At 55.5% G+C, this 19,580-nt stretch overlaps 3 protein-coding genes across 3 annotated transcripts; 1 reads left to right on the top strand and 2 right to left on the bottom strand.

Annotated features, from left to right (window-relative positions):
* BDP55DRAFT_257721 (ZIP zinc transporter) lies at positions 1-1,844 on the bottom strand. The gene is made up of 4 exons (XM_060566313.1): positions 1,703-1,844; positions 1,563-1,579; positions 506-1,483; positions 1-449 (listed from the first exon to the last, which is right to left on the bottom strand). Exons 1-4 carry the CDS (start codon positions 1,733-1,735, stop codon positions 263-265), a joined length of 1,215 nt encoding a protein of 404 aa, XP_060434904.1. The 5' UTR covers positions 1,736-1,844; the 3' UTR covers positions 1-262.
* Positions 1,845-2,385: 541 nt separating this feature from the next.
* BDP55DRAFT_572765 (histone acetyl transferase HAT1) lies at positions 2,386-4,409 on the top strand. The gene is made up of 3 exons (XM_060570752.1): positions 2,386-2,668; positions 2,729-3,004; positions 3,063-4,409. The coding sequence occupies exons 1-3, from the start codon at positions 2,650-2,652 to the stop codon at positions 4,214-4,216; spliced, it is 1,449 nt and encodes a 482-aa protein (XP_060434903.1). The 5' UTR covers positions 2,386-2,649; the 3' UTR covers positions 4,217-4,409.
* Positions 4,410-4,591: 182 nt separating this feature from the next.
* Positions 4,592-19,546, bottom strand: BDP55DRAFT_723832 (ATPase; the record flags this gene model as incomplete). The annotated part of the gene is made up of 2 exons (XM_060578803.1): positions 4,592-10,773; positions 10,828-19,546. 2 exons carry the CDS (start codon positions 19,544-19,546, stop codon positions 4,592-4,594), a joined length of 14,901 nt encoding a protein of 4,966 aa, XP_060434902.1.
* Between the last annotated feature and the right edge of the window lie 34 nt (positions 19,547-19,580).

Below are 19,580 nucleotides of genomic sequence, written 5' to 3'. Positions count from 1 at the left end.
GCGTTCTATAGACATTCGAAAGCGCCTCTGGTCGATCTAATAGTACAGATTCCTAAAATACATCATCTGGACTTATTCCCTCCAGAATCAGAGACGAACTCAAAGTTATGGAAGTCTATACAATCATCATCGTCATGTGTCAGAAGGACCTGGGCCCCTTCGGTTTTGGGTGCCACGATTTACTCGTACAAAAAACCCCCAGCATTGCACCTTTTTCATCTCGAAAAAACAAGACTCCTTTGTCCATTGCGCAGGCAATTGTTCAGTGGTGATGTCCAAACTGGGTAAGAAGCGGCAGGAGCATGCCAGCGACTGTCGCAAAAGTATCACGCATCTGCGGCCTCTGCTGGCCCCTTTGTGCACCATTTCCGTCAGCATAGCCGTTCATGCCACCGTGTTCGTGCTTTGGAGAACCGCTGTCTTCCTGCATGGCATGCATCGCAACAAACCTTGTGGGTTGTTAGTCATTGTTCGCGCCTCAACGATGGGCTGTCGTTCAACTTACAGAAATGTTCCTGCGGAGAAGAGTAGAAGCATACCCGTCCACCACTGACCAGATTCGCCCTCAAAATTTCCACCGCCCAAGATTCGAATGATGGCCCACGTACTAAGAGCTCCAAAGGGAGCAGCCAGGCTGAAAACGATGAGGTGTCCTCTAGCCGTTCTTTTGGACAAACCCTGCTTCAGAAGTACCGATGTCAGGCCAAATGCCGCTGGCGCCTTGTGAACCATGATGGCAACGAATATTATAAGCCCCAACTTGGTATTTGACGTGGACGTGGACGCGCCCATTGCGATGCCGTCCGCTGCGGCGTGGATCACCAACCCGATGGTGGTAGCTAGGCTTCTGGATTGCTTTGGTGGAGGTGCAAGAGAACCGAGGAAGCCTTCCGTTTCCTCATCGCCAACGCTTGATGAAACGCCTAGGTTATCCAAGCTGACGTGACGCATCTGCGGCTCGGATCCATTGCCACCTGCTGCGTGGCGGGGCAGTCTGTCGATCAGGTACATGAGGACGAAACCGAGGATCATGGACAGGCCGATGTAGAAGGTCGGTACCTCATTGTCGTGCCTTTGCTCGTCGTGGTGAGGTTCGGGGCCGGGGCCGGGTGCCGGAGGTTGCTCGTGGCCATGCTCATCTTGCTCCTCCCGACCATGCAGCTTTGCAGTGTATTCCACATCACGGCCAATGGCTTGAAGCTCTTCTTCAATAGTCCGCGCAGACTTGGTGATACCTGCCAACTGAGATATATCTCCGTCTGTCATCCACCGAATAGCCGGGCTCCCTTGCTTTCCAGCCGTATCCACCAAACTCCTCTTGCTGTGCGAGTGCCCGCCGGTGGTTGTGACGGCTTCGATGCCCTCGGGTATAATCACAATCATGGATGTTCCAACCAAAATACCGACGCCCACGCTGGATATCAATCGGAGTTGCGACTGTGTGAGGCTGATTGCGAGTGGTAGTGAGCCGGCGAAGAAGGACCTGAGAAATCGCGGGATACGTCGTCAGTTTTACGGAGGGTTCGGAAGGCTGGGGGGAAGCATCGCCGTGTGCAACCTACGCCAAGGCCATGACCGTCTATCGTGGAGATGATTTGTTAGCTTTCCATCGTGCATAGCCGTCCAAAGTGTACCGCCTGGCCGGGAGCTCGAGTTACGGGCAAGGTAGGTAGACTGGTGTAAGAGAATGGTGTGTACATACGCTCAGCAAGAGCAGCAGCAGTAGTCCTCCCATAGTCGGATAGGGAGTGTCGATCGTTTGCGATTCGGCGTGCGCGGAATTGAGGGGGCCGGATGAGATGGGAGAGAGAGGAAGAAGAGAGAGTGGAAGAGGGTTTATCGAGACGTTGTTGGATCACGCCAGCATGTCTGAGGTTCTTCAATTGTCGACGGCAGCTCTGGCGTGAATGGACGAGGAGAGAAATGGACAGACGGCAAAAATGATGGAGCTGCTCAAACTCCTGCCCTGGACTCTTCTTTTTCCTTTGAGATTGGATTTGAGCTAGGAGTGCACAGGGAGAATTATCGTCGAGGTTGGGAGAGCTGAGCTGGCTCCCAAGGTGCACGTACCGGGACAGCGGGCGCAAGATCATTGGTCGCTGGGCATTTCCATTGGCTTTTCCAAGGTTCCTTGCTTGCTCGCTCTCTGTGTCGTCCCCTCCCCCCTTCTTCTGGGCCTTGTCACCCCATGTCGTAATCTGGTGGGTCCTTCCCGTCGCTGCTTCCTGCTTGCTGCCACGCTGCTTGCTCCTTCTGCGGCTGCTGCGAGAAATGGACCAGAGCTAAGGCGTTTTCAGCACTAGCGCCCCTCGAAACCGCTGACAGCCGATTTGATCCAAGAGGGCTCGGCAGCACCTGGACTGTCGTGAGCCACTCAATCCGACTGCAGCGGGTCTCAATTAACTCACAGGCGCGTCTCGTCGCGACACTGCTCTGGACTGCGCGTAAACCCCCAAGGCTGATTCCGTCGCAAAAAAAAGAAGCTCCCAGTTGACCCTCGACGTCAACCTCGACAAGCAAACATCACCCGAGCGCCGTTTCTTGAACCGCGAAACGACAAGTACTTTATCGCAATACTTCTTTATTCGCATTGGAACGCCCCAGAACAACCGCAACTTGTGCGACTCACACCATACCTATATTGATACCATGGCTGAGACGGATGAGTGTATGAATCTCAACTTCTTCATGACCCCAACGTCGCAACGATCACTGACATGTTGGATAGGGTCGGCCAACGCCACCGAATCGCTGAACATCAGCTTGATCGCACCTGCTACCGGAGCGACAAAGACGATTGCCACATTCAACCCTAAGTTTACCTACTCTATCTTCGGCGACGATGAGCGCATCTTCGGATACAAGGATCTGAAGATTAATCTGCGCTACCGCACATTTGACATGCGTCCCAACGTCCAGGTCTCATACGGCAGGAAGTTTCAGTCCGTTGGAGAGACTGAGGCGGCGGATGTCGACGCGACTCTGAAAGAGCACCTCCCCCTCGGTAAGTCACGCTGCTCCGTCGCGAAGAAATCATTTCGCTAACCGTGAACCTATCATAGTTGCCTTTCAACCCGCACGCGAGTTCAACACAAGTGCCCAGAGCCAACCCGCCGACTGGACCCCTCCTGGCAGTCTACACTCTAGCTTTGAGGGCGATGACGGCACGTACGAGGTGTGGAAGGGAAGTCTTGCCGACCCCGCTATCCGTCAGATCGTCACCCGAGTCGAAATCATGGTCCCAATGTTTATTGAAGGAGGCTCGTACGTCTCTCGCGATCCAGAGAACGAGGAGGACCCGTGGAAGGTCCTCGAGGATGCCAACCGTTGGACCACATTCTTTCTGTACAGAAAGCAGATATCCCCGGAGACCAGCGACAGGCCTTCCTACACATTTGTCGGCTACTCAACCGTCTATAAGTTCTTTTGTTTCAGACCGCCCACTCCACCGTCGTCCGAATGGGATCTACCAAAGGAGGAGTTCAACCTGCTGGAGGAGCTTCCCTGCCGGTCTCGGCTGTCGCAGTTCTTGATCTTGCCGCCTTTCCAGGGCAAGGGCATCGGTGCTCGTCTCTACAAGATCATCTTTGAGCACTACTACAAGAACCCGCAGACCCTGGAGTTGACTGTGGAGGACCCCAATGAGGCCTTCGATGACATGCGCGACTTGGCTGACATCACCTTCCTGCGGTCACTGCCGGAATTCGGCAAGGTTAAGATCAACACGAGCATTGCTATTCCTAGCCCTCCTAGCGGCACCGTACCCAAGGACCTAGTAGACCAGGAGCTTCTTAGAGGCCTCCGTCAAAAGACCAAGATCGTGGAGCGTCAGTTCAAGCGCCTGGTTGAGATTCAGACAATGTCACAGCTTCCCGAGTCTGTCCGGGTAGGATTCGGCGATGAGAAGAAGCCGACGCCTACCAAGGAGGATAAGCACCTGTACCGCCTGTGGCAGCTGTTTGTGAAGCAGCGCCTGTACCGACAGAACGCTGATGTGCTCGGTCAACTGGACCAGTCCGAGCGGTCAGAGAAGCTCAATGAGGCCTTGGTCAGCGTCGAGCTCGAGTACGCTAGAATTCTTGACTGGCACGCGCGCTGGGTGAAGAACATGGCTGCATCTGCTGAGAATACCGTCGACTCGGACAACAAGCGCAAATCTGTCGATGATGGCGAGGAGCAGGGTGCGGTCAAGAAGGCCAGAGTGGAGAGCGCCTAGCGTGCTGCATTTACCTTGTTGATGCCCAAGAGCACGTTGGGATGGACTGGTTGGGATATGGAGTTCAGGGTGGTCTTGGAGTGTATTTTCGGTATGTAATTCTACGCGCTGGCTATGGCGGCTACGGCCCGGGTTGATACCACATAAGAAGGTCACGGCTAGCTTCACAATACAATCGAATGTGATTGGCAATACGTTGCTCGATATGTGTCTAACTCTTCACTTTTGATAATGCACATTCTTTTTCAATGCCGCCCTGACTAAGTAACAAAGTAAGAATAATGAATCCCATTCCAAACTCCTTTTTTCTTGTCCCTAAATCACCAAAACACGTAAACTTTTATCTTCCTGTTCCCTATTCCTTGTCTATTTTCTTCACGAATTGACCTCGGCAAACCATGTCCTCAACAACCCAGCCAACGCGCCAGGCAGGTCCTCGAGGTTATGCACGATCAAGTAGTACTGGAACGGGAAGGTATCAAGATACCGCTCAATAACAACCCGACTACCGCCGTGCTCGTCCTTGACGAATTTCGCCTCCTTGAGATCCAGCACGCTGTCGCCCTTCTTGTTGCCCGTGTCGTCCATGACGATGAAGACGACCATGATGCGCTCCTCCATGGCCTCGCGGAGCAGGCGGCGGATCGGCTCGTGCTGGTTCGACGGCGTCAGGCCGTCGGACAGGATGAGCGCCAGCTGCCAGAGGTCCTCTGCGCCGCCGCCGCGCGACGGGTTCTGCAGGCGCGCGGCGCGGAAGTGGTCTATCGTCCTGCGGACTAGCAGGGCGATGTCGGTGCGGTCCTGTTTGAAGTGGAAGTGCTGCAGGACTTTTGCGCCGGCGTCGTGGGAGGCAAAGGGGGACGCCAAGTCGTGCGCCAAAAAGGTGTCTGCGCCGAAGCCGAGGACGCCGACCTGGCCTACTTCGAGCATCGTCAGGGCGCGGGAGACCATGACGAGGGACTCGAGGGCGAGGGTGCCGGACGAGGACTCGCCCATGCTGCGGGAGTCGTCGACGGCGAGGAGGATCTGGTAGGAGCGTTTGGTGGGCACGGCGCGGCGCATCCAGATCTTGTCGCGCTTGTAGGAGGAGGCGATGTAGGGGATGATTTTCTTGATGTTGAGGCGTTTGCCGGTGCGGTGGGAGCCCGAGAGTTTGGTGGATTGAGAGGGGGTGAGGATGAGGCGGAGCTGGGAGGTGAGGGAGAGGGAGAGCGGGTGGGTTTTGGTTTGGAAGGATGTCCAGGACTGCAGGGCTTCGGAGAAGTCGCCGAGGGGGAGGGTGTTGTCGTCCTCGCTGATGTGTGTTGTCGAGAGCTGCGTCGAGGTTTCCTCAATGGCTTGCTCCTCCTCCTCGTCTCCGTCTCTCGGGACCTCGTCTTCCTCGGGCGACGGCTCGCGGTCAAAGTTGCCTTGTCGCGTCTTGACGCCCGATCGACCGTCGTCCTTGTCGGCGCCGTTGTCCTTGTCCTGCGCCTCGGGGGCTTCGTCCGCCTCGGTGTCCATCTTGTCGGCGGCATCCTGCTCCATCTCCACGTCCTCGTTCTCCGGCATCACGCGGCTCTGCGGGTCCTCCTTCTCCTCGTCAATGGCCATGGCCTCGTCGATAGGCTGCACTTGGTCCTCTGAAGCGGCGCCCATGGCCTGCGCGTCGACGGCGGTCTCGTCGTCCTCGAGGTGCTGGAACTCGCGGGCGCCGAGGTCCGCGCTGGTATCCTTCGGCTGCTTCTGCTCGCCCTCCTTCTCGTCCTGCTTCTCCGGGTCCTTGATGTCGTTCTGCTGACGGTGCCAGCGCTCCAGCGCGTCACCGAGCTTCTTGAAGGGGTCCTGGCGGCTCTTTTCCTCGGCCGAGTCGTCCTGGTCCTGGTCGGTGGGCTGCGCCTGGTCGTCGGACCGGGAGAGCTGTCCCTTCTTTCCGGCGCTTGTCTGCTGCTCTGCGGAACCCTCACCCGCGTCGCCATCGTCTCGCTGGGCGGCGTTGTTATTGAAGTCGTTTTCAACGTCCATCTGATCGACGTCTTGATCTTGGCCGCCGCCCTTGACGTCGCTCGGCGCAGCGTTGACATCGGCGTTGGCGTTGTCCTTGGGCGGTTCCGCGAGGGCATCGGGTTGCTCTGGCTGGGCGGCTTCTTCTTCCTCTTCCTCCGCCTTGGGCTCCATATCGAGCTCGGGTTCGCCCGCGAGATCTTCCTCGGGCGCTTCCTCCTCCTTGCCATCCTCATCTTCCTCCTCAGGACCCTTCTCATCAGGTCGCTGAGTCTCTTCTTCTCCGTCCTCAATGTCGGAGTCATGCTGTTCTTTAGCATCTTCCTTCTCAACGTCGGACAACTTGTCAAGCTCCTCGTCCTCTGAGCCGGCATCTTCTCCGTCCTCCTCAAAGTCAAAGTCCATCTCCTCAGGCATCTCAAGAGCATCGTTCTCTTCGACGTTCTGGTCTTGCTTGACCTGGTCGTCCTCAAACTTGGCGTCCTCTTGCTCCTGACCAGGCTCTTCGTCCTCCGCCTCCTCGTCATCGTCCTGGTCCATCTTGTTATCATCCTCGGCGTCGTTCTCGTCAGCATTGGCGTCAGCATCGGCGGCCATCTGCTCATCCTTCTTCTGGCCCTTGGCCTTCTCGCCCTGCTGGTCTTTCTCTGCTTCCTCCTCGTTGTCTCCGTCCCACATCTTTTCGTCAACGGCAGTGGGATCAAAGTCATCAACATCGCCAACCTCCTCCTCCATGTCATCCTTTTCACCGTCCTCGCCCTCTCCGTCTGACTTGTCTTCCTCGTCATCTCCGTTAACACTGCCCATTTCTCCTTCCATCTCCTCGTCCGCCATATCGACCGCATCCTTTTCGTCTTCCATCTCTCCATCCTTCTCCTTGTTGGGTTCTTGGGCGAGCTCGGTGAGGTCCTCATCAGGTTGAATGTCTTTGCTGATATCCTCCGCTCCGTCTCCGTCTCCAAGACCTGTTCCAGATTCCATCTTTCCAGAGTCCCCAGACTGCTCGTCTGACTTTTCTTGAGGAGAGCAGAAGCCCTTGGCGGCGAGCTGAGTAAAAGTCTGCGCCAGGTTGTATGTCATGTGGCCAGTGGCCGCCTGCAAGCTTTGAAGCTGGGACAGGCTCTGGCGACAGGTGAGTGCGTACTGCCGAAGAATCGGGAGCACAATGGAGAAGAGCGACGAGGCAACGGCGCCCATCTGGTCCTTGTCCAAATCGACAAGCTCCAAGGCGGAGAAGCAATCCTCGACCTTGCTTACGATTGCGTTGATATGAAGTGCACTCAGTCCGGCGCTCCGAACGGTGGATGTCTTTGCCAACCAGCCTGCATCATCGGATGAGCTTGGCAGATCAGCCATGGCCTTCTTGTATCCTTGAACCGCGACAAGGACGGCATCACAGAGGCTGGAGATCGCGTGTTTGAACTTCTGGGCGGTAGCATCGAGGGCCGGCAACTCACGGCCAAAGATATGTGGCACATGGATCCATCTTCTGACCTGATCCAAGATGAAGTCAAGATCGCGGCGACTAGTAGGAAGCTCGCCATTCAACGTTTGCGTCACAGACTCGTATCTTGTCTGGATATCGCTGTGCGATCCGTTGGTGAACTTGTCGTGCTTTGAAGCGGATGTAGACCAGCTCTCCGACAGGGTCTCGACTTCCTGCAGCGTAGTCCGCAGGATGTTGGAAATGGCCTGATTGTCGACAGATGCCAACTTGCCGTGGATATCCACAATTTTCATTCCAAAGTCCAGGATTGGCTTCATCCAATTCATAGAAAGTCCTGCGCGAGTGCTGGTGGTGTCGTGTCCGATAGCTGTGCCCTTCAAGCTGTCAACGGTGGCAATGGCGCTATCAAGAGAAGCAATCGCGGTGCGAGCAGAAGACAGAGAGCTGTGCTGGCCCACCAAAACGGCCATCATACCCTCCATGAAACCGGTGCTTCGTTGCATCTCGGCGCCAGTAAGATCGCCCGAGTACTCATGGATCGAGGCTCTGACCTTGGGTGCAATGTCGACGACCTTGTGGAAGTAGTACTCGGCGGCGTCATCGGCGCTGCCCTCCCGAATAATGGAGGCGGGCGAGCCGGCGAGAACAACGGCAGCAGACTCCTGTCGGGCTAGCTCGTCGGTTCCAAGGTTATATCGGAAGCCCATCTGCCTCAGGATCTTGAGCACATCGGCATAGAGGTTGCGCTTGCGCGTCTTGAGGTGCTTGACCTGGTCCTTGGTCTCATCGGTCAAGGTGCTGGGCGTCTCCTTTCGCAGCTCGGCGATGGAGGCGTTGAGTTCCTTGACATACGAGATGATCTCCTGGGTGGCGTCCAGTGGGCTCTGGTTCGCCTGGGCAGAGACGTTGGCCATGATGGACAGCGTCTTTGAGGCGTTCGAGAGACGCTTGTGTTGAGCGAGCCAGCCTGGCAAGCCTTGATCGCAGGTCTTGATGGCTGCGGGATCGACCTTGATGTCAATCGCGTCCGCGGCCACGGCGTCTTGGGGAATAGGAACGTCCTCGTCAGGGATGCCCTGGTCCAGGATAGGCTTCATCGGCTGTCCGAGAAGAGTGCGGAATTTACGAACAAGACGGAAGAGCTTCAAGTGAGACTTGCGTGCGCTCTCACGCAGGGCGTTGATGTTTGTGTCCTTCCAGCTGGCCAATAGCACGACCTCCTTCATGGTCTTTTCGAACGGCGCCCGCCCCTTGACGATTGTTTGGTGGACAATCTTCTCGAAGCGGGAGTAGAAACCGATGAAGTTGATGGCGGCGTCAGAGACCACAGCCAAGGAAGGGTAGTCGACCGTGAGCAGCTCAAGGTGCTTTTGCAGCTGTCTCAGAAGCGTGAGGCGGGCCGAGAACTGGCCAATGATTGCGGTCGAGAAGTACGTCTCGAGCTCTCTGACGAGATTGACGGCGTAGTCCTTGAGCTCAGGGGAGTCGACAAGCGACAGAGGTGTGGCAATGAGGACCTGGTAGGCGACGAAGAACCACGAGTCGGCGTCTGCCGTGCACTTTTGGGCCTCCATGTCGAAGAGCTTCGCCCACGTCGAGAGCTCCAGGCGTCTCCAGCTGATGATGGTATCCGTCAGCGATGTGTAGAGAGCAGGAGCTCCATAGATGGCGGGAGCGTAGCCTCCGTGCTGCCACTCGTAGACGATAGCGTGCAGGGTCTCCAGTTTCGGGAGGATCTTTGCCAGGGGCTCCGAGTGAGTGAGCTGGAGGAGCTGGTCGCAGGCTGATCGAACATCTGCCAAAGGCTGCATGTGACCGATCTCGTCGACTTGTCGGAGATCTCGGAAGCGGGCCTCGACCTTGTCGATAAGCGCGATCAGGCGGCGAACCTCGGGCAGGTTGGCTTCGGTGTAAAAGTTGTACGTAGCGCTGACGCCGTTCGCAGTGAGGGTGGTCATTTGCTCGTCGATGGACCAGAGAGTCAGGGGGAGGAGACGACGCGTCATGTTCGGCAGGACAGCGTACTTGTCCTTGTTATCCGCCGCAACGCTATTCCCGACCTTCTTGCAGACGTTCTTCAGTGCTTCGGAGGGGGCTGCTTGCTCCAGGAAGACCTTGCGATGAGATTCGGCCAGGCGGACTGACACATCGCGAACCTTCTGATGGCCAATGGCGGGCTTCTCTTCTTCCTCCTGGTCATACGTGGGGAAGAGCTCATTGAACTCTTCCTCATCAACCTCCTCTTCGTCCTCCCAGCTTCCCTTGTGCCGGTAAAGGTTCGTTCTGGCCTCCTCAGCCTTACGGTCTTCTTCAAGTTTCTTGACCCATTCTTGGTAGAACCTGTGGACGCATTCAAAGAGCGCTTCACGGACACCAGCGCTCAAGTTCGACAAGCCCTCGACTGATGCAACTAGACCAATGTAGTCGAGGAACTCCAAGCTCTTATTCGGGAACTTTTTGATCCCGTGGTGATACGGCGTACCGCCAGTGAAAGGCGTGAGGTACATGAGGTTCTCCTCCGGGTCCAAAGATCTTTGAGCATGCTGCCTCAAGGTGATGAGCCCAGCGCTCAACGAGAGACCGACTTGAAGACAGCCGAGAAGATTGACGAGAGGCCGAGTCATGTCTTGGTAGGCATGAAATCGATTAGCAAGGCGGTCGATCATGAGAGCCAGGTTCTGCTTTAGGAGATCGATTTCCGGGGCTGGTTCATAGCCGGTTGGTAAATAGACATATTTGGCGTGGGTGTTGTAGAGATCTTGGTCTCTGACCATTTTCAGGACGTTGTTGAAGTCTGTCTGAACATAGTTGAGTTCTGATCGAACCGGTCGGTAGAGCAGCTGCGCCGGTGCCGGCGCAGGTCCCAGTGCGGTCACTTCCTCTTGCGCAAGCTGGATGCGGAGAGAGGTTTGCTGTCCAGTGAATTGGGTCTCAAAGTCAAGCAAAGATGAAAGCTTGTGCTGCAGCTGCTTGGTCAACTCATCGTGAACGTCCTTTTCGAATTGTGGCCGAAGTTGCGGGTCGAAGGATTTGTCGGGCACGTAGAGCCTGATGGCGCCGTTGGCGAATTCGGACCAAGCCATGGCAGTAAACGCGGGCATCATCAACGCCTCGTCGGTCTCAGACTCTTGGGGCCTGTCATACAAACTATCAGATGCTACGACGTAAAGCATCGCCGTACTGAAGTGGTTCTCGACAAGTTGCGGCAGATGTTGGGGCCAATCGTTGCACTGAAGTGTCTTCCCAACCCCAATCTCCATGACTTTTGTCACAGCCGTCACAGCTTCCTCTTCCTTGGTGTCCTCGAACATTTGGTTGATGCGGTTGTATAGCGTCTCACAGTGGACGTCTCCTTCATCGCTATACAGGCTGAAGACATCTGCGAGAAGTGACTTGACTACCCTGTTGAGAGCAACGATTTGGTTCTTCTGCAACACCGGAGCCAACGCGGCCACGGACCGGCCCATAGCGGGGAGCTCGGTCTCCAAAAGACCCAGGGAACGCAGACTAGTTGATTGAATCGAGTTGAGTCTTGACAAGAGCGACGTTGCGAGTCTGCCGTTCCACACATGAGTGGCCGGGTCTTGGGAAGCCAGCTGGCCAATCGTAAGTGAATGCGCCTCTCTGACTTGGAAGCTGCCCAGGCGGATCTGGTCGATAGTATTCTGGTTCGACAAGACCTTAAGTTCAGCCTCGTTAGCGCCGTATGGCACAGCCTCGAGGTATTGGCCGGCATGAGATTTCAAGAGCGAGGCCTGGCGGAGGGTTTCGAACTCTGCCGCGAAGAACGGCTTCACTTCGCTGGTCTCAGAGCCAACCTTGGACTCCAACAGTTCAATCTCCTTGGAAAGGTCATGGATGAGCTCAGTGGCGTCGAGATCGGTGCCGCGCACAATCTGGTCGGCCTTGACGAGGGTTGTCATTGCCCTGGCGAGGTCAGAGACGGATGCCTTGACCTTCCACTTGAGCTCGTCAAGTCGAATGCCCAAACGCTCAATCTCTTGACTTGTCTTGAGAGTTTCCTCGCTCATGATGGGGAGCGGCTTGATGCGCTTCCACATGACCTCCATGCTCAGTCCAGTAGTAAGGCGGAAACCAGTGGTGAAGTCCTCTTCCACGGTCTGAAGGTAGCGATCGGCAAGTTGCCTGTTGATGGACTGCGTTTCTGACGAAAGAAGTTTCTGCACGGCCTCAACGCCATGAACCAAGTGAGCCTGGAATCGTGCTTCCTCAAACATGTCTCCGGTGGTCAGGTGGAGGGTTCGCCACCAGAAGTCCAGCATGTTCCGGATAACTTGGGCCCGTTCCTTCCAGCCTTGAGCTGTCGCGAGGTTGGACTGGATGAAGGTCTTGATGACCTGGAGAGTTCTTGATAGGAACTTTGATACCCTGACCGTCGAATCCTTCGCTACTGCTGCGATGCGGTCCGAGACGATGGATCGCTGGAGTCGGTTCAAAGAGGCGAGCTTCACCGCCTTGGCCTTGGTGGCTTGCGCAGAAATGACAGATTGGCAACGTTGGACTTCCAAGAGGAATTCATAGCAGACAGACAGCCAGAAAGGCATTTCATCGTGGTTGTGGCCCAAGACTCTCACCATGGAAGCGTTGTGAAGAGGGTTCAGAGGCTGAGCTTCTTTGAGGCCCGAGTCGGAACCAGGCAGCTTGGTATAGAGTTGGGAAATTGCGCTGCGAAGGCTAGCTGTATCGGCAGCATCAAGGAAACCGAGTTGCTCATTGAGGGAACCTTCGTACTTTTCGAGTCCGGGCCAGGTAGGATCAGCGAGGCCACGGCGCAGAGAGTGTGAGAATCTCTCCATAAGCGCTGTGTCTCTCAGAGACAGGTTTCCAAATGCGGCGTGGCTGACATCAGAGGAGTCGTTCGCGCTCAAGGCCGAGAAGGAAATGTCCTTTGAGGAGGAGAATCGTTGCATGCTGCTTTCCACATGAACCTGAGGCCCGGAGCTGTTCACACTCTGCGCCTTCCGCTCACTGAGATGAATCTCGACGGCTCTGTTTCTCATGGCTCTCGAAAGTTCTCCGTATCTGGGATCGACCGTGAGGAAGATTCGGAACTCTGGGTGCGGTCTGATGATGCGAGGCTCCCCGTTAGGTCCGCAATGCTCATTGATGCTCAAAAAGCCGTTAGGCTCGAGCAGCGAATTGAGTCTGTCCAGAACAGAGGCGTTGCACAGGTTAGCATTATCAAGCACCAGCCACTGTCCCGTCTCCAAGGCCTTGACAATGACACCATCAAGCCACTCGAAACGAGGGTTGCTGACGGTCAGGGGGTTTCGCAGGACCGAATGAGCCGTGTAAAGAAGAGCTCCGATGTCCGATTCGCTCGACACTTCGGCAAGCAGTTGTTCGACTGCACCCCTGAGGGCGGGAAGGTCATCGGTATCTCCACGGTAAGTCTCCAGAAGGTACAGAAGGGCCAATGCTGAAGACGGAACTTGACTTGGCACTCTGGTCAGGACTGTGGTCTGAAGGCCCTCAAAAAGCTCGCGCAAAGTAGCGTTGACTTCGCGAAGAGGGTCTGACTGCTCAAACCCACCGACCAAGTCCATTGTGTCGATATCAGCGTTCAGAGGGAACACAACGAGAGGCTTGCCGACGAGGGCGGCGACATGCTCGAGGAGCACCGACTTTCCGCTGCCAGAGGGTCCACTGAGAATACATGGGATGTCTTGCTTGATGCAAATCATCAGTGACTCGATCTCCGGCAGTCGCGGTATAATGTCGATGCCGGGCATTTCCAAAAGCTGAGAAGTTTGGTTCCTGGGCAGGAGTGCATTTCCGACTTGAGAGAAGGCCGCGTTAGTATCGTGATAAAGGCTGTGGCCTTCCGGCTCTCTGGCAAAGACCTCGGCGAAGAGCTTGTTCACCTCTTCACGATCCGAAGAAGATCGGAAGCGTTGGCGGATGATGAGGTCGAGGAAGTCGTCTGGCTTGCCAGTGGCCAGCAGGGGGTCCTTTGTGGCTACGAGATGCAGCCATCTCAAGATGTCTCTCAGGTTGAACTCCCAGGGGCTGCCGTGTGCGCCAAATGCCTTTTCGATTGCGACCTGGTGATCCAGGCGAGAGATGAACTGAATGACTCCGCTTACGACATCAGTGGCGATAGTCGGGAAGTTGTGTTGAGCGATAAGTAGGAGATCTTCCGCTGTGAAGGTGTCGGCGTAAACGACGATGAATCTGTTCACGAAAGAGCTGGGAAGACCCTTTCTACCTCCTCCCTGGTGATGAGGGTTCTGTGCAGCGAACAGCCTGAAATCAGGATGCCTCTTGAAGACCTGATCGAGCTCTGAAATGTATACCTCGCCACGATGGTCGAGACAGGCATTGAGACCTTCCAGAACAGACTGAGAGGCCAAGTTCATCTCATCAAGCAATACCCATTCGCCATTTTGCATGGCCTGGAGGAAAGGAGCGTCGCGCCAAGCAAAGTTGCCAGCTTCGGCGCCCTCGACAGGCATATCCGTACCAAAGAGATCCATCAGATCGGTCTGGTCTGACAAGTTGATACGAGTTAGAGGACGACCGCACACACGAGCCAATGCAGCCACGAGGGTCGTCTTGCCGACACCTGGGCTACCTTCGAGCAGGATGGGCTTCCGCATTTGGAGGGAACGCATAACTCGCATGGCGTTCAGTCTTGTGGTCGGTGCATTGAATGCGAAGCTGGGATCTGTGGAACGGCCAGCTTCACGGGGCAGACCGAAATCACCGATGGACAGTCTGTCGTCGGTCAAGACGACCTCGGGCTGAGCGCGGTAGACGGCCGTGGTATCGTGCCCAAGAAGCTCGCTGAGCTTGTCGAGACACTTTTGCCTCTGTGAATCGAGCGCCTTGGGGTCCATCGCCAGTAATGCCGAGGGGTTGGCACCTAAGCTGTCGATGAAGACGGTCGCCGCACCGTGGACAATCGCAAACTGGGGCGCGGCAGGGCCGCACAAATTAATGAAGTTGACCCAGATGAGGATGTCACGGATTGAAAAGGCGGTAGAGGAGGACGATCTGAAAGTCTGGCCAAACCAATGGGCAAATTGTACCACGGGCTTGCCGAAAGCCTGGAAGGACGGATCCAGCTTCGAAACAACGATGTCAAGCATGTCGTCCATCTCAGACATGGCGGGGACCCAAATCTCGGTGAAACGATTCCTCAGCGCCGGTGACAGTTCTTTCTTGCCGAAATCGCCGCCCGGGTTCATGGTGGCGAAGAACTGGAAACCGTCTGCCGCGGTGACGAACGAGTTGTCGATACCCTTCTCTGCCAGAAGAAGAGAGCGCCCGGGCTCAAGAACCGAGTTGAGACGCTCCAGGACCGAGTCATCTGCAAGGGAAATCTCGTCAAGAAGGAAATATTGACCGGCCTTCATGGCGTGAACGAGACTTCCGTCAGACCACTCGAACAAAGCTTTGCTCTTGGCTTCTAGCAATGCAATCTTCTCCTGCGTAGCAGCATCGACGCTAGCCATCTTATCCGCCGCAAGACGGTGGTACTGTTGCACCAGAACGTCCAGGGGGCCTGACACGTCTTCGCCGAGCGCTCCGAGGAGAGCAATCAGATCGCTCTTCAGAGTCTCTGAGATGGCACCGCGATTTCTCACGGGTCTCTGGGAGCCGATGAGATCTCCCGTCTCGGTGTTCTGGTGAGCGTTGACGATGTGCAGCTCTTTTCCAAGTACGTCGCCGAGAATCTGGCAAACGGTGGTTTTACCGCATCCAGTTTCGCCCACGAGAAGGACTGGCTCGTTGTTGAGGATGGCAGCATGCACCAAAACATAAAGACGACGCATGGCACGAGTCCACACCACACCATGGTTGTTGGACTTGCCCAGAACCTCGGTCAAGATTGGTGATGCGTTGGCAGTGTATAGAACGTCCGGATCAATCTTGACCTTGAAAACGGTCTCAATGACCTCTCTGACCGCAGTCCGCTCCTCGTCGACTCGGACTCGCTCGGCAAGAAGCATGAAACCATTGATGGCAATTTGCTCTCGTGTGTCTGCCTTGCGCAGGGCCCATCGGAACAAGTCACGGAGCGTTGCGAAACTGTCCTTTTGCTCAAACAGTCGACTCGTCTGGCGAAGGCGGGAGAGCTCCTTGTAGACTGTGACGATTCGCTTGCAGTCGGAAGGTGCGGTGTTGATGCTTCTGTTTTGGAGGATGTACTCCAACTCGTCCTCGGGGATATCGTCAAAGTGCAACTCCAAGAAACGGTTACGGAACGCACGCGAAAGGACCTTGCGGCCACCGTACAGACCAGGAGGGTTTTGAGTGGAGAACAACATGAAGTTCTCATGCGGTCGCACGATTTCCTGTGTCTCGGGGATCAGGAGCTCTCGGTTGTCGTCGAGCAGACGGTTCAGTGCTTCCAGAACGTCAGTGGGAGCCAGGTTCAACTCGTCCAGCACGATCCAATGACCCTGCCGCATAGCTTGTACGAGGAGACCCTCCTGGAAACGAAGCCTTCCTGACGAGTCTGAGACATACGTTCCCAGGTATTCTTGCAGGTCCGTGTGTTCGTGGTTGTTGATGCGCACGAACTTGTTGCCCGTGAAGTTGGCAAGGTACTCAATCATACTCGTCTTTCCTGCAGATGTCGGACCCTGGATGAGAATGGGGAATCGTCGCGTAGATGTCGCTCGAACGAGGTTGAGAAGGTTGCGTTCGACGTAAGGTGTGATGATGTAGTCGGTCCGTTCCAGAGTCTTTTCTTCTCCCTGGGCAAGCCAGTAATGACGGTCCTTGGCCTTGTTGCGGAACCGCACATACTGCTTACCATCATCCGGTTGTCTTGGTGACTGTGAAAGCAAAGACTGCGGATTCGAGACTCGGCCAAACAGGTGAAGGTCGATCAACGGCATGACCATCTGTTCCGAGTTCCTGTCGAGAAGCGTGAGGAATCCCATGGAGAAACCCTCGTACAAGGCCCGACGAATGCCGTAAAAGGGGGCGATGTAGTTGACAAATGTCAAGACTCGGGTGAGAGTACGGAGACTGAAATGCGGCACTTCGTTGGCTCCATCCACGATCCTCTTCTCCTCGGCGTGTCTCTTGGTGTTCATGTACAACGCCGCAATGTCGTCTGCGGCGTGTTCATCCTTGATGCTGCTATTCCTCAGGTATGTCTTGACGATGGTAATCAAGTCCTTGACATCCTTGTCAGGACTGTCAACGTAAAGCTCAGTGAAACGGGACCGGATGCCGATGGGAAGATCGCGCTTGCCCACATCTGTTGCCGGGTTCATGGCGCCAAAGATGCGGAAGTTTGGGTGTGCCCTGATCCTCTCGATCTCTCCTGTTTCGGACAGTAGAATGGAGGGTATGTCAACAGGCCCCGTCAGGAGATCCGCGATGGCTTCCAAAGTGTCAGGCGATGCCAGATTAATCTCGTCGAGAAGTACCCAGTCGCCATTCCGGGCAGCCTTGATAATGTTGCCCTCCACGAAAGAGAACGCGAACGCGGTTGAGCCCCCAGACAGTTGAACCTCGAATTGATCCAGGCTGTTGGAGAACTTATCCCAACGAGGGCTGAGCTCCATAAGGCTCTGAAGTTTGGACTCGGTCTTGCGGCGCTTCGTTGGCTGGCCTGCCTCGTCGCGGGCTTGGCTTTGCTCCCTTTCTCGCCGGGCCAGTTCGTCGACAATCTTCTTGAACATCTTGGGCGCTTCACGCCAATACTTGGCCGCCTTGGCCCACTGTCCTTTTGCGAATGACTTTCCTAGCTGTTCGAGGTAGCGCTGATTCTTCGTTGTCGAGATGCCGGTTGCCGAGAACAGGTCTTCAAACTCCTCCTTCAAAGGAACAGCCAAACTCCTCACGTTGACAGGCTTGAAGCCTCCGAGAAGATCTCCAGCTTCGCTCTGCTGGGACAGATTGATGGCGACCAGCTTGTGGCCCAGCGTATCAGCCAGCTGCTGAACGACAGTCGTCTTTCCGATACCGGTCTCACCAACGAGGAGAATCGGCTCGCCCAGGTTTACAGCTACCGCGGTCTGCTCCAACAACTTCTTTGCGTGTGTTGTACTGGCAAAGGGCTTCTTGGCCAGGGCGGCCTTGTTCACGCGGTCCTTCCGCTTGCGCAGTGTTGATCGGCCAATCTTGAACAGGCTGTCGTTTTGCTCAAGCTCCGGGATGTAGCTTCCCAGATGATGCTCGACTAGCTCCCTCGGCATATGCATCTCCTCAGCGATGCCGAATATCAAGTGCTGTTTGGCCTGGACGTCGGGGATACCAGCAACGAAGCAGTCAATAGCCTCCTTGAACATGTTCATTCGGATAGTGTCAGTGACAGGTTCCTCGCCAGTTTTGCAGCCTGCCTCGGACAGGGTGGCTCCAAGGCGTCTGCACCACCGCAACAGATCTCGCAAGCTGGTTTGACGGTCGGCCATGCCGCGGCTGGACGACAAGGGGACGTTGCCGGACATTGGCTTTGACAAGCGCTTGTATACAGCAAGAATGCCAGGCGCAAACTTGTGTAATATGGGGTGGGATCCAACAATGATGTCTTGTAGCTCGGTCTCTGTAGGAGTCTGTACTGCGAGAAGTTGCCAGAACCGCATACCCAGCAGGTTGGGAAGCGTCTCGCGGCCATGCATGCCGCGTGAACTTCTCACGGTGCCAAAGAGACGGAATCCGTTGGCAGCCTTGATACGCTCACCCCTGCTTGGGATGAGGAGCTCACCGCGCTCGATCAGGGGGAGGAGTGTGCTGATGACTTCGTTCGGTGCTCTATCCAGGTCTTCGATGAGAACCCAGCGTCCTTCTCTGACTGCGGTTGTCAGCACACCGGCTCTCCATGAAAAGGTTCCGGGTTTTGAGTCGGTCGAATAGAGTCCAATAAGCATCTTTGCGTCTGTTTGCTCGTTGATGTGTAATGTCACCATCTCGGAATGCTTTCCAAACTCCTTTGCAACTTCATGGACCAGGGAGGTCTTTCCAGAGCCAGGCAGGCCATGAAGCAGAATCGGGCTTGCATTCTTCAAAAGGCCAGCCAGACTCTCGAGGTTTTTGGTGGTGGTGAACGTCAGTACGAGGGACGATGTTTTGTCGACGGGTCCCGACGGTCTCGGCAGTATTGTCTTGCCGTAGCACGCAACATAGGGAGTGAGGGATTGCGGTGGAAAAGAGTGGATTTCATTGCTCTGTGAAGCATCGCAAAGCTCCCGGCGCAGGGCCGATACCTTCTTGATCCGTGCACCTTCATACAGACTCAGGAACCCGTAGTCCACCTCGCGCCCGTCAAAGTCAGCGAGGACGGCCTCCGTCGCCCCGACGTGCTCGGTGATGAGAGATTCCAGCTTCGAGTCGGCTGCGCGGAGGAGCTGGGTGAAAATCCGGATGGCCAAGTACCGGACGGCGCGGCTTTCATGTGAGAAGAGAGTTTGCATATGTGTTGGTGAGACCAGGATGCCGTAGGTCCTTTGGTCGAAACAGACGAGCCGCCATGCTGCTAACAATAGCGTCAAAAGGTCAGAGTCTTGTGTGGGAGAAGAAGTGGTGAGTTTGGGGAATCGGAGGGTGAGCGTCTGGATAGTATCCGACGTCGCTTTCGTCAAGTCGTCTCTCATGACATGCTGGAGAAATTCCGATAAATACGGAGCAAAGGGTAATATCCTTGCAATAGACGCAAGGATTTGTCTATTCTTGCCATTGACGGCTTGGTTGTCGAGGTGGAGGAGCCAACGTGCGCAGATATCGGGAAAGACATTCTCAAAGTGAATGAAAATTCGATCTGTAAGTTGGGGAATGAGAGCGGCCTCTGCAACGACGTCGAGGAGGTGTGAGGAGGTGTGATTTCTGATAACTTCGAGTATTTCGGTAGGTAGATGCTCCAGAACAGTCGCATCGTTCAGGAGAGCGCTCCTCTGCGTCGACACGTCTATGGAAGCCATGGTGGTGGCTCAATTATGAGATATGTCGACGGCG

This window comes from Colletotrichum godetiae, assembly GCF_030913485.1.
Source record: "Colletotrichum godetiae strain CBS 193.32 chromosome Unknown BDP55scaffold_4, whole genome shotgun sequence".
NCBI lineage: Eukaryota > Fungi > Ascomycota > Sordariomycetes > Glomerellales > Glomerellaceae > Colletotrichum > Colletotrichum godetiae.
Note: the sequence above shows the minus strand (reverse complement) of the source record. Positions and strands in the feature narration are given on the sequence as shown.